We start from the raw sequence: 15691 nt of genomic DNA on the forward strand, positions 1-15691 counted from the left end.
TTTTCACTGACAGCCAAAGCTCTGGGATCCTCTATAGCCAAAGGAAAACCAAGATCTGATGTCCCCCCTGTATATCCGACACACAATGAAATTTAGGGCTTTGAAATAAACACTGCCTGGGTTAATACTTTTATCTTGATTTAAATTAAGTACCGGAAACTGCCAAAACTTCCCTTTTTTTTTCCCCTCCCACAAAATTTACATGGGGAAAAAAAACAGTGTTATTAGTTCCCATGCTTCCAGTCTCACAAAGCAGAAGTAGATGTTAAGCCTTTCCACAAAATGATATCAGAAGATTTTCAACTTCAAGAGATCCTGAAAAGGGTCAATGAAACCCTCATTTCCACAAGCAGTCTTCACAAATACGTACATACATTTATTCATAGACTCCCTACTGGGGTAAAAGGCAGACAGCTGCTAAGGTTGCAAGTGTTCAGTACAGCAGGGAGGCCTGCTTAACCTCACATCCTGTTGTAGGTGTCAGCACTGTCAAAAGAAATTATCAGTGAATGCTTCAGGAAGCACACTGAGAAGCAATCTATGTTAAAACAAAGTTCTGTTTCCCATTTTAATAGGAAATTTGAGAGTAAGCTTCAAAGATATTGAAACCTACACAACTATTACTAGCATTGAAGACCAGCATATAGTTTTACCAAACACTGAACTTTCATTCACAACTCTTAAAATTTACTTAAATTTCTTCTACTAGAAGATCTCAATTATGACTTAAATAGAACAAATGTATTTTTTCTGGAGACAATTAAGATATTGATTTAATACAACTGCTACAAATAGTATTACGGATGCTTTTCAATATTATCTTTGTCAAGACATTTAAATGTGTTTTTTTGTTGCCTTTTTTTCCCCACACACATAATTCAGCAATTATTTCATAATTTTCTTATGCTCTGTTCGGAAACAGTGTAGTAACTATTAAATTCTGTCCAAATGTACCCTCACTAAGCCTATTAAATGATATTAAATGAATTAAGTTACCAACAGAGTAATTAACAGAAAGAAGTCTGTAATTGATGTACTCCCTCAAATGTAACTTATTCTCTCTCACAATCATAAATTATTAGCAGATATGAACTCAGGTTCTAACAGTCAGTCCAGATATAAATAAGTTCTGGGACTGCTACAAGTCAGTAGCAGCATGCCAAATCACCTGTAATTTCACACCATTATTTACTTAGCCATTCAATTAGTAATATGAATGCAACAACAGCTGAAGAAAAGGTTACAGTTATTTTTCAAAGGGGTGTGGAAAAGGAATAAAAACAGGAAAGGTGTTCTCAAAATCTCACTGGTTTTTTGTTTTTTGTTTTGGAAAAAACAGTTTAATTGGCCTTTGAAAAAAAAGGCCAATAGTTACATTCAAAAGTATCACTGAACCACATCAGAAATTTCTTACTTAACACTCACAATATTTTAGGCTTGTCCTTCTCACTCTCATATAAGCTAGGCTTGAAGTAGGTTCCTGTGATTTTTATCCCAGATCCCCACTCTCCACTGAAGAGACCTTCAATATAGTCTCCATTCGGCAAGGTTAACGTTCCCTTGAGAGAAGAAAGAAAAAAATTATTTTCCTGTACTGTTTCCCAATGGATTATTTTTTTTAAGATGGTAACAGTTTACAAATGACTAATACCAACCTTTCCACTCAGAGTCCAGTTATCTGAAAATTCCCCTTCATAGACTGTATCATCCTCAGAAAGCAGAATGCCAGTCCCCTATAAACAGAACCACAAATAACAGAGCAGTAAGTACAACAGAAGGCCACACTGCAGATCTAAAGATACACTGAAATGTTTATTAATTCTTAGGAAATATTTTTTTTTTTTTTTTTTTTTTTTTAAAAAAAAAAGCAGCTTCTGTAGTAGTACTAGGTAAAACAAAGCAGGGTAAAGAAAATACAACACAGGACAACAGAAGTTTAGAAGAACAGCAAGTTTTATACAACCTAACATACTGTTGCGTGACCACCCATCTACCCCAAAAAGCTACCACAACTAGAGGACTAGTCATTATAGCACAAAGTCTAGTGTTCAACTCACCATCATTTTGTTGGTGCTGAAGGCTCCTTCATAATACAATCCGAACTGAGTAACCACAACACCATTGCCTTGGCAGAAGTCATCTTGCCACATTCCCATGTACTTTTCTCCTCTTAAGAAAAATGAAGTAGGAATAATACAATTTAAGTAGAACATTTATATCCTTCCTTTCTTTGGTGTTATTGTGATATTTGACCATTAGAAACCATTAGAAAGGAGTTATACAGCACTTGCTTCAAGTCTGCCAATCTAGTTTCACTAGCTTAGTGGATGTAAGTTTTTTTGATAGAAAGAAACTGTAAAAAAATCCTTTCACAATTACAACTTGACTACATCCAAGGAAACTGTTCCTGATGATCTCAGTGTTAAAGGCCAGTTCTACCCAGAGGAACACAAACTGTAGTTACAAAAAATAAAAAACAGGGAAACTTCAGTCTCATCTAGATCAGCAAACAAGTTGTACACAAGGAGAGACCTTCAGCTTCACTAGGCATTTAACCAACATATTTGACAGTTATTTAGAACAGATGCAATAAGCTTATTTTAGGCAATTTGTTGCCAAAACTTTTGACTTCTTTACCTAAACTCAGATGACTCAATTTGAAGGGATAATGAAGAAAAGAAATCAAGCTGTTCTACTTGGGGACTAAGAGGGAGACCTACAACGTCATATGACATTTCAAAAATAATACTAGAGCAGAAAAATTGTAAGGAAATAGGCCACAGTGTAGCAAGTCTTTGGATAATATAGCTGAACAAAGGTCATGCTAAGAAAAAAATGATTAGACAATTAAAGGTTTCTCAAGTAAATATCCACTTCTTTCAGACTATTTAAAACATCTGAGTGTTTAAGTCCACAGATGTCAGATTAGAGTGTTTGAAACAAGCCCCAAATCTTTTCAAACTCTCTCTTTCCAGTTGTTCTTAAAAATAAGTTGTTTGCAGTATACAAGCAATAAAGAAAATTGACTTATCTGGGACATTTTGTTTGCTTTTAGAGGGAAACTAGTGACTGATTTAACAGAACTCTGCTTATTACAGATAATTTTGATTTTAGTATCCCCAAAATTATGGTCACAGTAAAGAGATTAAATGCAGGCTTCAATCTGAATTCAGGGATATCTTCCAGCTGCTTAGACTCACAACCTAGCAGGATGCTGGTCCGATTTCTCATGTCTGCTACAGGGGTCTCCGCTGAGTAACAGCTTCTTAAGGAGACAAATGCAGCATATGCAGTTACCAGATGGACACATGACAGAACAGAAGCCCTGCTTGTCTAGCTTGCAATAATGACACGTTATAGTACGATTCCGCAGCTACACCTTATTTTCTTGGGCTGAAGAATAAGACGTGAAGAAAATGAATCCTTTGGCAACACACACACTCATATAACCTTCTGAGATAAGAAGGAAAGGGACTCAGATTTGAGTAACTCTGCAACAGAAAGCAAATGCCACATTCTCTCCTTCACCCACCCCCATGAACTGCCACTACATATACAAATTCTGGAGATGAGTGGATCTGCCAGAAAAGCTCTTATGTCTTTAGTTTGTCTTGGGTAGATGAATAAGGCATGCAGAGACATCTTATTGCTAGAGTAAAAGAAAAGAAAAAAAACACCACCACCACACCAAGACTAAATGCAAAACTGAGGTAAGGTAACACCCAGAGATGTTAAAATAGCTCTGCTTCAGGAAACAGACACCTAATCTCTTTCCCCTTCAGTCTTCTTACTGTTCTGCTTCAGAAGTGAGCTTTCATTCCAGTTAAACCAAACCTGGTTTCTTGATCTCTCACAAAAAGACCTCTTTTCAGGAACAAAGCAGCATTGAATTGGTGACCAAGAAGACAGACTACACTTGTCTGTGCTCAGACACCATTTATTTAATGTATAAATTTACTGCAATTCAGAAACAATTATCTTTCTGAAACCTTCACTAAACTGCTCTTAGAACAAGCACCTTCCCTCCAACTGCACTGAAAGAGTAAGTCAATGCAACGCCTGAGCTGAAGTTTACCTAGTCCTGGATATCAGGTCACTAAGCAACTCAATTTTATAGGCCTGAGACAAAAAAGAGTATTCCTCTCATAACATCCACAAAAAACACTTTCAGCAATAACACAGTATCCCTCAGTGAGATACCATATTCAGTGCTAGCTGTCAGGCAGGAATATGACAGGAAAGAAGGGCTTAAAAAAATGCAGCAACAACTCTACATACATCAACAAAATGAAATCCCTAGATCCATTCTTTAGATTATCAACCCAGAATACCTACTACAGATAAGAACATAAGCACATGTACTACTACTGCTAGTACCAGATCAAATCCTTTCCTATCTTTCTGCAATTGCCTGTCACACCAGTGTTTAAGGATTCAAACAACTGAAGCGTTACCTTGTGATATCATCAAAAACCCCATAACCACTCTTCTTATCCATTGTCCACTGTCCAATGAACATACTGGGAGAGGAAGAGGTCAACTTCCCACTGCGCAGCAAACCATGGCCATGACGCATATTATCCTGAAAACACCCTTCATAAACTTCACCAGTAGCATAGCTATAACGAAAAAAAGAGTAAGATTCCCATAATCTGCCCCCCCTTGCCTTTTTTGCCCGCTCAACTCTCCCTTTTTTCTTTTAAAAACTACATTGCAGCCACACCAAGCAGGAACTATAGTTAAAGGATATTTGGGATGTGAGAGAGCTTTTTATGTTTTTAAACTCGATGCTTTGTTTTAAAGCTAACCTCTCCCCACCAAGCAAGGATATTAGAGGTTATATTTCTCCCTCTGAAAAAAAAAAATAGTATAATGAATTATTGGGAAGTGGCAGCAACACTGGAATAGATATTAACAACAGAACACAGTATGAGTACTATAGTGAACAATCCACCAAAAAATCAAAGCAGAAAATAAACCAAGGTAACTATAATCACAAGTCTGAAATGCAATTAGAAAACTACATACAGGGATACAGAGGCTTTGTAAGGGAACTGTGTGCGAGTGCATGAGCCCCGCTCTCTTTTCTGCGATGAGGACAACACAAGTGCTGTTACCTGTAGACTCCATGCCCACACATTTTGCCTTCCTTCCAGTATCCCACATAATGGTCGTCCTTATTCAAGGCTTTGTTTGGCACTCTGTATTCACCGTATCTGTCAGTGCACAGAAATGGAACATAAACAGCTATTAATACTAATGCATTTCATAAAAGACATCACATCCATTCTAAAATCAGCATGCTCAATATTATTTTTAATGCATTTCTAATGAAAACAGCTACGATTTTATTTAAAGAGTGAAAGCAGGAATTTCAGCATCACTAGGCCAATTCAGTTTGTACTGCTTTTCTCATTTGATTTTGGTACGTTCATGTATGTGTTTCCTCTCTACCACACAGCAGTGTTCTTCTCAGCTTTGTAAAGGCTACAAGTCTTCTCACATCCTAGGTCTACCTTTGTTGTTTTCAAGTCTTGGTAACTCAGATGTACCTTTATTCCATGGAAATGAGAACATATCGCTATAAAGAACATTAAAACCAAAAAAAAAAGAAAAGATGCTAGCCTCCAATCATGCTCAAGAAGTTGCACAGAACGGTTCATATTTTCAACATGCCTGAACAGACAACTTATTTGTTGGTTTTGATCTTGTGAAGAGATTAAAATCCAGTTACGAAGATTCTCCTGAGAGCACATCTACCTCAATAACATATTACTATTGCTGAGTGTTGAGAAAACAGCATGCATGCTAAAATATAAGTACATGCATTTGATAGTCATAGCGATTATTACAAAAATACCAATGCATTTAATTCCTGTTGGGAATTTGTTTGCAATATTTCCATCTCCAACAACCCCCAAATCACTATGGTTAATTAATTACACTTACTACTTACAAATGACCGAAGTTCTAATCTGGTCTTGTAGTTTGACATTAGCTTGACATAGCTAAGGTGCATTTTAAAAATGACAGAAGCCTGACCACATTTCGTCTTCCTCTCCAACTCAAAACTTTGAAAATACAGCTGGAAGCCAATAGGACCATAATATTATTTCTCAACTGTTTTACTACTCTCTCCCTCCATCCTGCAGCTGATTACCTCAGTTTCAGTTTTTATGAAATAACAAGTTTTTAATCACACAGTTACAGAGTCTGTTGGGAACGCAATGACCATACCTGTGGATAAATGAGGTTATCTAAGTATCAACATATAGAGAAATCTTAACGTACATAACCCTGAGTAAATGACACTCACTCCAAAACCTTTAATTAAAAGGACTTAGAATCTTCTTATAATCTTCATAATAGTCTATAACAAAAGGTGTTCCTTGCCCTCTATCTCTGTAAGTAGTGGAAGATCTTACCCATCCTCCAGCCCAGTCCGGAAAGTCCCAGAGTACATTCTTCCATCAGCCCACTTTAAGGTCCCTCTGGAAAATACACAAAGTCATACACATGTACCGGATAATCAGTTCACTTAACAATTCCCAACTAACGTCTGTAAATAAGCCTACTTATTGATGCAGCAACCACCTCACTTTGTTTTCAACCATTATGTTCAAATGCTTTTACCTGCCATGTGGTTTTCCTGAAAGCCATCTCCCATCATAAACAGCATCTTTAAATCGAGAGTCCTTATAGAAGGTGTATTTGGCACTGCGAGAAATAGGAGGTTCCTGTCTTGAAACGTTCCCACCAGCTCCATACAGAAATAAGTCAGAAGTCCCTCTAAGGGCCTGATCCACTGCTTGGCTTATTGCCCTCAGCCACTTCGTCTGAAACAGAGTTTTAACCACAGAATTTAGCTAACATCTGTCTTAGCTGTAGTTGCTGTAGAGGAGAGATTCAATGCAATCTCCTTTGTGCTCTGCAGTACAGCATTGTAAGTTGTAGCACTGCTACAGTCAAGCACTGGTCTAACCTGCATACCAAGTTGTAGGAATATTTAATTCTTGGTAAATACTTAAGCAATACTTCTCCTTATTTGGTTTTACAGCAGGAGAAAAATTCATTCATATCACTGAAGCCATGAAAAAATTGTTGATATACCTACCTTTTCCTGTGGTGTGGAAGAAAGCAGAACAAACTGTTCTTCTGGCGTTGTAATCTTCAATCCATTCCTACATTGGGGGGGGGGGGGAGGGTTGTTGTATTTTAGTCTAATGAAATTTCATCCCAAAATAAGGCAAGGTTTCTTAGAGTATGAATATTTCATCTACCTTCTCCCAACCCAACTAGCATTCACTTTAATTTTAGGTCATCAGTAAAGAGAAGCAGAAAAGACTATTGGTTCACCTCTTGATTCTACCTTATTAGTTTTTTTAATTTTTTTTTCCTACACACAAATGCAATAAAAGCTTTCTAAAAGAAGAAAAAAGGAGTATACATGATTGCATCCATCCCATTCTGCTCCTTGTTTACAATAATTTGTTACAAAACCTTCATCCTCCCACACAAGACATCTGATTATTTCAGCATCACAATTAATAATACTCACACATTACCAGCTTCTTCTGAAAGAGCTTCTACCCACAGTGTGGACAAGGAGAAAATATGGTGTGTTGAAAACTGCAGGCAAGGAAAACGGAAACTTCACTAAGTACTGACTGATCCATTACCCTTGCCCCACGCTTTTTCTGCACTATTTTTTGCCTTTGAGGACCAAAGAAAACTGAGCTTTACAGGCTCTTTGTATGCACCTTCCTCCTAGAAATAGCTAACAGAAACCATGCCAATAGCAATCAAATGTCTAAATATAACACTGGAACATGAAAAAAGATAACACTTACTGTTCAAACAGTATTGCAATGAATGCCGCAAAACCTTACCTTTACTGTATGAAAAACAAGTCATGTTATTTGAAACAGAAAAAACTTGGCTCCTGGATACAAGTTGGCTTACCTGAGCGTGCACCAGAGCATCATTAAAGAGGATGAACCAGTTTACAGAGAATCTTCCAGCATGCTGTAGGGACAACCCCCTGTTGCTGCTTTCACAGATTAAACGGCGGTCTGGCTTCCGCAAGGAATCCTACAGGTAGGGGTTAAAGATCAAGTTACAGAAGCTTACTTCTCACCGACTGTAATTTAAGGTCAGTGCTATTTGTCTGTCATAGTAACCTTTCATAGGCCAAACCTTTCTAAAATTAGAGTACTACAACAACACAAGGCATAAAAATGGGAACTACAGCTGAGTAGCATCAATAATGGACACAGAGGATAATGTTAACAGCAAGACATACCACCTACTAATTACTAATGGACTGAACTGTCATCATACCGTCATTTTCCCAGGAAAGGTCTTCCAGAAGCCAAGTGTGTATTCTGCTTCTTTTCTTTTTCTGCTAAGAAGGACAGCAAGGCTCTCGTAACAAGAACTAGAATCCTGTAGCTTCTGGTATTCTGGAGATGCCTATAGGGTACAAGGCAAGGCAGAGCTGAGAGAGTTTCGGAGCACCCATATCAACAACACTAACCAAGTTGCAACAGAACAGCTCATTTTGTTAAATTATCACCAAGTGTATGACAGCTGGTCCGGTTAATAAAATAACAGTGTGAGCTACTTGCTTGGTCACACGTGCTGGGAATTTAAGTCACAAGAGTTCCATGAATGCTAACAGCAGACTGATTAACATACAATTACATGATTTACTTTCTTACAGCTTAACAAAACGTAGCAGAAGTTCTAATAATTTTAGGAAGAATACTTTAAATAACTAATTGGGATGAATGTACAAGTAGCTATTGTTCCTGGTTAAGCCTTCTCTTCTTCCAAAAGAATGCAGTTACACACATCTAAATGGATAGTAAAAGTCTACTTAATATTTACACAGTATTTTTAGTAGTGTTAAAGCCAAGAACAGCTACACTAATGATGCCAGATGGAACTGAAAAGCAGTAGGCAAACATCAAAATAATGTATTTGCAATTAAGTGCTCAAGCACACCAACAAGTTCTGGCAGGGTAACAAGTTTCTGCCTGTCATGTGATCTGTGCAAGTGTGGTTTAAGAATGTGCTAGTAAATATGCATGATCTTTCCCTGCAGCAAATCTAAGTCCAAGGTAGGTTCACTGAGGGCTAAGCTACCTCTAATCATGTGGCATGTGCTTTACACTGTTACTTCCAAGCCATAAGTTTCGTGTGCATATTTATTCAGATATAGATACCATATAGATACCAAAGACAGCTTACCACTTCAAAACATGTGGCAAGCTTTAGCAAAGTTCTTGCATAATTATGAAGTCGTCCAAATGGCATGAAAAACAGAGCATTCAGAACTTCCACTAGCTGCAGATTTTCCTCATTCTTCTCAGACAGCTTCTGTAACAGCTCCTGGTTTTTACTCAAGAAGTCTCTAAATGATAGGGCCATTGGGGAACAGAGGGAGGAGAGAAGAAAGACACTAAAACATCAGTGATGTTTTACATCCATGAGCACTGACACTAGCACAGAATGCCCTTTTTTGGATTTTCATACAGCAATAGGAATTATAAAGGCAAATGCATGCTGCTTATTAATCTATTCCCAATTTAGTTTAAGGAAATAATGAAATATAATCATGTAGCTTCCTACCAACTGCAACACAGGACTTAGCTTCTACTCTCACAAGCTCCGTCATTACACTGGTTGAAGAAAGCTGACTAAGTTGCCCCACTTGGAGAGTAACTAATTGCCTTTTTCTCTTTTGACACTTGATCAGTAAAAGAGCTAAAACAGGTGGAATGACTTCCCCATTACCACTAAAGTAGTGAGTTTCTAGAACTGTTGACTCATACAAGAGGGCCTGAATGAATTTTAACTTTGTTCCAGTGCACTTTCCTAGATATATCCAGATAATCTCTTCCCCACCCGTTGTTCAAGGAAACTGACCAGTTTTTCCCCTAACTAGAAAAATTACATCCTACCTCAAAGAAAGGCAGGAAATCTGTTCAATCCTCAGTCTGATTTCCAAGAGGGAGAACTAATCTAGTTCAGAGAAGAAGAGGGAAATGATTCTGAAGACAATGCATTAGTACACAAAACCAGGATTTCTTCATTAAAATTAAAACAAACCTACTTTTCCCTCTCCTTCACCACATCTGTGTGCACACGTGCTAGCACATGATATATCTGCATTAGTACACATCCAGCTGGGAAGCATTTAAACCACAAGCTCCAAGAATCAGATGAGACTGAGAAAGCAAGTCTCAGGGACAAAGAACCAGATCAGAGAATTGCACAGCAGGGTCCCTAAGAACTGTACACGAGTAACTCGATGCATGAAATGGCACCTTACTAATGTACCTTGTCTCAGTCTATGAACAATATTTAAGAACTCTCTTGTTCAACAAGCATTAAGGAGAAAGTTCTTTAGAGAGAAGACTGTTTCTTAGTTGTAAATTTAAACCAAGTTAACCACTTGGATAGCTTGCATTTTTGAAGTGCTTTGAGATCCTTACATGGAGGTCTCTCCACAGAAAAGTGTCAAATAACAGATTCATAACATTAAGTATATATATGCTTATACACATCTATATAATATGTATATACACAAATAACTTCCTATTAAAGCTAGCCAACACTTTTTTTTTCTTTTTTTTAATTGGGGCTACTCCTAACATGTTCATATTGTGGAATATCCATAAAAGGCTGACATCATTAGCCACTGATTGAGACAGTATTCCTTTGGAAAAAAGGAAAAATCATTATTGAAGATATACTTGACTTCCCTTTGCAAGTTACAGGACAAAACTTCTACGACATCTCCTCCCTGAAAGTTTCAGAATCTGAAAAAATATTAGTCTCCTAATGAGACCCCAGTTGCAGTAGAAGCTGTGATACTAACAGTGACAACCGATGCAAAGAATTCAGTATATGTAATTTCAGGATCCAGAACTTTGCAGCGCTAATTATAAATATGCTTACACTTGATCTCTGATTTCTTGCAGTTCGCCCTAAGTATCTTGTCTAATGTGGAAAGGTGCTGAAAGTCTCTGCAGTGGGATTTTGTATTTAATCATTGGCACTGGTCCTCAGGTGCAGATGACTCCTTGTACTAGATACCCTGATATTTCAAAGAACTTCCAATTACCATTGCTTATGCTACATTCAAAGTGCTCCATAAAGAGCTGTAATAGAATCGCACCCAGATGAGAGACTTCAGGAAGGAATGAAAGCTGGTAACTCCTCTGACATTAGTTAAAAAACTTGTACTGCAACAGTTTCTTCACAGCACTAGAGTGAAAACATACAGTACCATTACTCTCCTAGGCAATAATACTATTTGAGAAAAGGCTCTACTCTTAGATCTAAAAGCATAATTCCTTACTCACACTTAAGAATACGTATACATGAACAAAAGCATCCCTGAGAGGCACAGAAGATATATGTGCAGAGATGTTATTTTTGCATCATTTCTGAGAGCTTCCACGAACTTAAAGAATTCAAACTAAACTGAATTTACAGTAACTACTCTCACTAATTCTTACAGAAGTGTGCTATTCTGTATTTTGTGGACAGCAGGATTTGAAAGAAGAAAATACTGACAAACGCTGAATAGATGACAAAAAAAAAATTAGCCTCAAGACTAAGCTTTCCAAGAATTATCTGAAACCCATTTGGGTCTCCTTCAATGAATGTACAATCTTTTTTTTTTTTTCCTTCCTCCCTCCACACATTCAAGATAAAGCAATTGAACTGATTCAGCAGTATTTTAATCCAAATCGTAATCACAGTTGAGGGGGATCGACATTTTTCTTCATCTGATAGAAAATGAGTTAGTATATGTAAGTATGCTGAGGCCAAGTCACTGCACACTCATTACTATATCCATACACACTTCTTTAAAACACATTTCTTCACTAGTTGATCGAAAACTCCAGATAATGGTAAAGGTTTGCTTACATTGCTGGCTTTGCAAGGAGCGTAAATCCTCCCATTACCAGGAAATTTGTTACTGAAGTACAATACCTAAAATGGTAAAGAAAAAGAATGGTTCTTAGTTCAAAATTGATGCTTTCCTGGAAATAGCAACTGGTGTAAATTCCAACAGCATACCAATAAGATCTGTATCAACTACTGTACAAGTAATCAAAATCATCATACAATGGCTTGGGTTGGAAGCGACCTTAAAGATTACTTAGCTCCAAACACCCTGCCATCGGCAGGGACACCTCCCAGTAAAACCAGGTTGCCCAGGGCCCCATCCAGCCTGGCTTTGAACACCTCCAGGGATGGGGCATCCACAGCTTTTCTGGGCAACCTGTTTTAAGCACCTCACAGCTCTTCAAATAAATAATTTTCTCCTAACATCTCATCTAAAGCTCCCCTCTTTTGACTTAAAACTATTCTCCTTTGTTCCTCCAAGGTCTAGTATCTGACACAGACACAGATTTCTAGGTTGGAAGAGACCTCAAGATCATCGAGTCCAACCTCCGACCTAACACTAAGTACTCCACTAAACCATATCGCTAAGCTCTACATCTAAACGTCTTTAAAGACCTCCAGGGATGGTGACTCCACCACCTCCCTGGGCAGCCCGTTCCAATGCTTAATAACCCTTTCGGTAAAGAAGTACTTCCTAACATCCAACCTAAAACTCCCCTGTCGCAACTTTCGCCCATTCCCCCTCGTCCTGTCACCAGGCACGTGGGTGTTTCTCAAGTATTTAGTGTTACCAGAACACTGAGTACTCACTTTCCATATGGAGGATAGGCTTTATCATTCTTGCTGGTGCTATTACACTGCTGTTGCCATTAGCACAACACATGAGAATTACGATGGAACAGAAACTTGCATTTGTTTGTTTTCCCAAGATTTGGGCATGTACAGAATAGGCCATCTGTTCCAATAGTTTAATACTGCTAACTTCTAATTATATTAAAGATGGGAATTTCTTCATCCTGCTATTCACCATTCTCTCTTTCACTTCTCCTCTACCAAAAAAGAAAGTTATTTAAAAATTTGGACCATTTGGACACAGTTCTGTGCAACCTGCTTTAGATGGCCCTGCTTCAGTAGCAGGGTGGACCAGAAGACCTCCACAGTCTTTTCTTCCTTCCCTTTTAAAAATACCATTCAGCCAAGGGCAGAGATCTCAGTTTAACTTAATTAACAGATAATACTTATGTGGCTTGATAGATCTTTGGAAGATGCTCAAGATGCTACACTGAGGAGTATGCAGATGTTTGATACTGTACACAGGAAAAATGTTTAACATATTAAGAAAACAAAGGAGAATAGCAGAAGGCAAGCAATACCAAAGAACATTTCAATACCAAAGATACTAGAATTAGACATTTCAGCCTTTGACGGTGAGGAAAAAGAAATTAAGAAATCCTACTAATCTGAGTAATAATGAGAACCAGTTCTAGGTATTCAGGTGAAAAGAAAAACTGAAGTCAGAATATAGAAAAAATACATGATCACAATTATGAACAAATGATTTGATCAGAGACAAAAGCTTCTTTCAGGGTAATATGACAAAAGTTTATCACTGATCCAATAAAAGTGATAATGTGTTGAAATTAAAGTGCAACTATCTGCACATTCCAAATGCTACTGCATAACAAGCGAAGCTTATGAGCTTATGATTGTGACATTTTGCTCCCTTAGGGGTTTTCGGTTATCTAGTAAGTAAAACTACACTCAAATAGGACTTTTTTAGATTATTCCCTCTGTTAAACTGGTATTTTTCAAAAAGCCTGTAAATATGAAGTATGAGATTTCTGCTAGATTTGGATGAAGTTATCTAGCAGCTACTGAAGTTACTGTGGAGAAAAACAGCAAATATTCTAACAGTCTTCCTCTGCCTGAGGAATTAAGCTATTAAAATAATAACCAGGATACTTCGGACCAAAGTTTAAGCACTAATGCATCTGTCTTCTAGGTGAAAGGTGTGATACTAGCTATTTAGCAGATACCAGCACAGAATTGTTCCTCTGGGAACAATTTTTTAGTTAATGACTTTTGAAAAGACATTTTGTAACCACAGTAAATCCCCAAAGGTATTTTTACTTAGTGACCTACCAATCGCAACTCTATTACATTATATTACAAGATCCTCAACTAAAGTAACAAACATGTCAATCTTTACATTTATATGCAGCAATCAAAGAAATGTTTTTACAGAATTTTACATTAGGAAGGCTGAAACTGTCCAGCGTGTTCCACTGGCAAAGAGTTCGTATAGCTTAACTACAAAATTAGTCTGTGTAAAACTCTGCATACATTTTAAATTGCAAGAATGTAACTTGCATGATAGTTTATGTAGCTTTCCTTATAATCTACTTTCTCCTAATTCAGGGCTTGCTGTAGTCAGTAGCTTAAGCCTGGAGACACTCAAGATGAGAAAGTTGGATACTTGCTCTGTGTAACTATCCAAAAACAGACTTGAATGCTTCAGGATGGCCAAACTCCTGGCTTCTTTTACTCCATGAAGAAAGCTACTTAAAGAAGCTCCATGTTGACCGATGAGATAGCATAGCTTGCTGAACCTGCTTGCCATTTCCTGCAACAACTGGATTGTATTTGCGTTGCCCAAATTATCTGTAACAGACCAGACAGTGATTTAGCTTACTTTACCAAAGAATTGCACCCATTAATAAGACAAAATTACCCCAGTGAGTTGTTTGGATGTTTTACTGGCCATTTCAATTAATGATTTTAGACTACAAGGAAAAAGATCTTGGCTTTAACTTAAAAATAGGCAATGACTTAAATCTCTTACAAAGTTGATTATAGAACATAGGGGAAATAATATCAAATAAGATATTAAAGTAAGTTCTTACCTAAACCTAGAAGAGGTCTAAGAACCTGAGATTTGATCTCACTCAGTCTGAAATAAAACTTCCTCTCTGTAGAAGCCAACTCATGCAAACTGGCAATATATCCCATTATGTTTTTGTCTACCAAGACCAAACAGTTGTCACCACCAGCTATCACATTGCTTATGTATCCTATCTGAAAAACAAACGAACAAACAAAAAAACAGCTTAAAATTTGAAAGGAAAAATAGTAAAGATTAGGATCATACAGAATAAAAGATATCTTTATTTGTGCCAAGTGTCACTGTAGGTTGTTAATACTTAACATCAAGCACTCCATTCAATGTTGGGTTAATACAAGATTAATGAAGTAGGAAAAACATTTAGAGTCAATGCTGTTTGTTATGTTAGTACTGACATTCTGAAAAACAAAGACCATCTTGTAAGGCAACTCAAACAATCATTGCTTGTTCAAGTGGAAGTTTAGTCACTTAGAAAATAAAGCTGCGTCATCAATGTTGTCATCAACATAATATCACATCACCTATTTTTCCTTTAATTAGGAAGGAAGATTAACAAGTGTTTAATACACCATCTGCACTCTGAAAAACAGTCCTTTCTCAACGTGGAAGATTTCGGTTTATTAGTAAGAGCAATATTACAGCATTAATAAACTGGACTAATACCAATACCTACATTAATACCACTTGTAGCTCACAGCTGTTGGAAACAAAATTCTTCTCTGAAGTCAGCATGAGTGCATCTAATGCACTGTGGCTCCTCACTAATTCTAGTTCAGATGCAACACCATAAGGTTATTCAGATCTAGAGGATCCCTCAGAAACACTGAACCATGAGTGTTCAACAAGCAATCCATAGGCCAATTT

The 15691-nt window shown here is 37.3% G+C and overlaps 1 protein-coding gene across 6 annotated transcripts in view; it reads right to left on the reverse strand.

The window, feature by feature from the left end:
• ALS2 (alsin Rho guanine nucleotide exchange factor ALS2) overlaps positions 1–15691 on the reverse strand; it is a 40950-nt gene that overhangs the window by 10687 nt on the left and 14572 nt on the right. For all 6 annotated transcript variants that reach the window (XM_035570743.2, XM_050711638.1, XM_050711636.1 and 3 more), the window contains exons 10-24: positions 14829–15000; positions 14406–14586; positions 11944–12009; positions 9253–9415; positions 8341–8472; positions 7963–8091; positions 7559–7629; positions 7115–7181; positions 6634–6836; positions 6426–6491; positions 5118–5216; positions 4455–4619; positions 2058–2169; positions 1656–1733; positions 1426–1559 (exon numbers count right to left, since the gene is read on the reverse strand). In XM_035570743.2, the coding sequence (XP_035426636.1) occupies positions 1426–1559; positions 1656–1733; positions 2058–2169; positions 4455–4619; positions 5118–5216; positions 6426–6491; positions 6634–6836; positions 7115–7181; positions 7559–7629; positions 7963–8091; positions 8341–8472; positions 9253–9415; positions 11944–12009; positions 14406–14586; positions 14829–15000 (1838 nt within the window). The remainder of the gene's footprint in view (positions 1–1425; positions 1560–1655; positions 1734–2057; positions 2170–4454; positions 4620–5117; positions 5217–6425; positions 6492–6633; positions 6837–7114; positions 7182–7558; positions 7630–7962; positions 8092–8340; positions 8473–9252; positions 9416–11943; positions 12010–14405; positions 14587–14828; positions 15001–15691) is intronic.

The sequence above is a fragment of the Cygnus atratus genome, chromosome 6 (assembly GCF_013377495.2).
Source record: "Cygnus atratus isolate AKBS03 ecotype Queensland, Australia chromosome 6, CAtr_DNAZoo_HiC_assembly, whole genome shotgun sequence".
Taxonomy (NCBI): domain Eukaryota; kingdom Metazoa; phylum Chordata; class Aves; order Anseriformes; family Anatidae; genus Cygnus; species Cygnus atratus.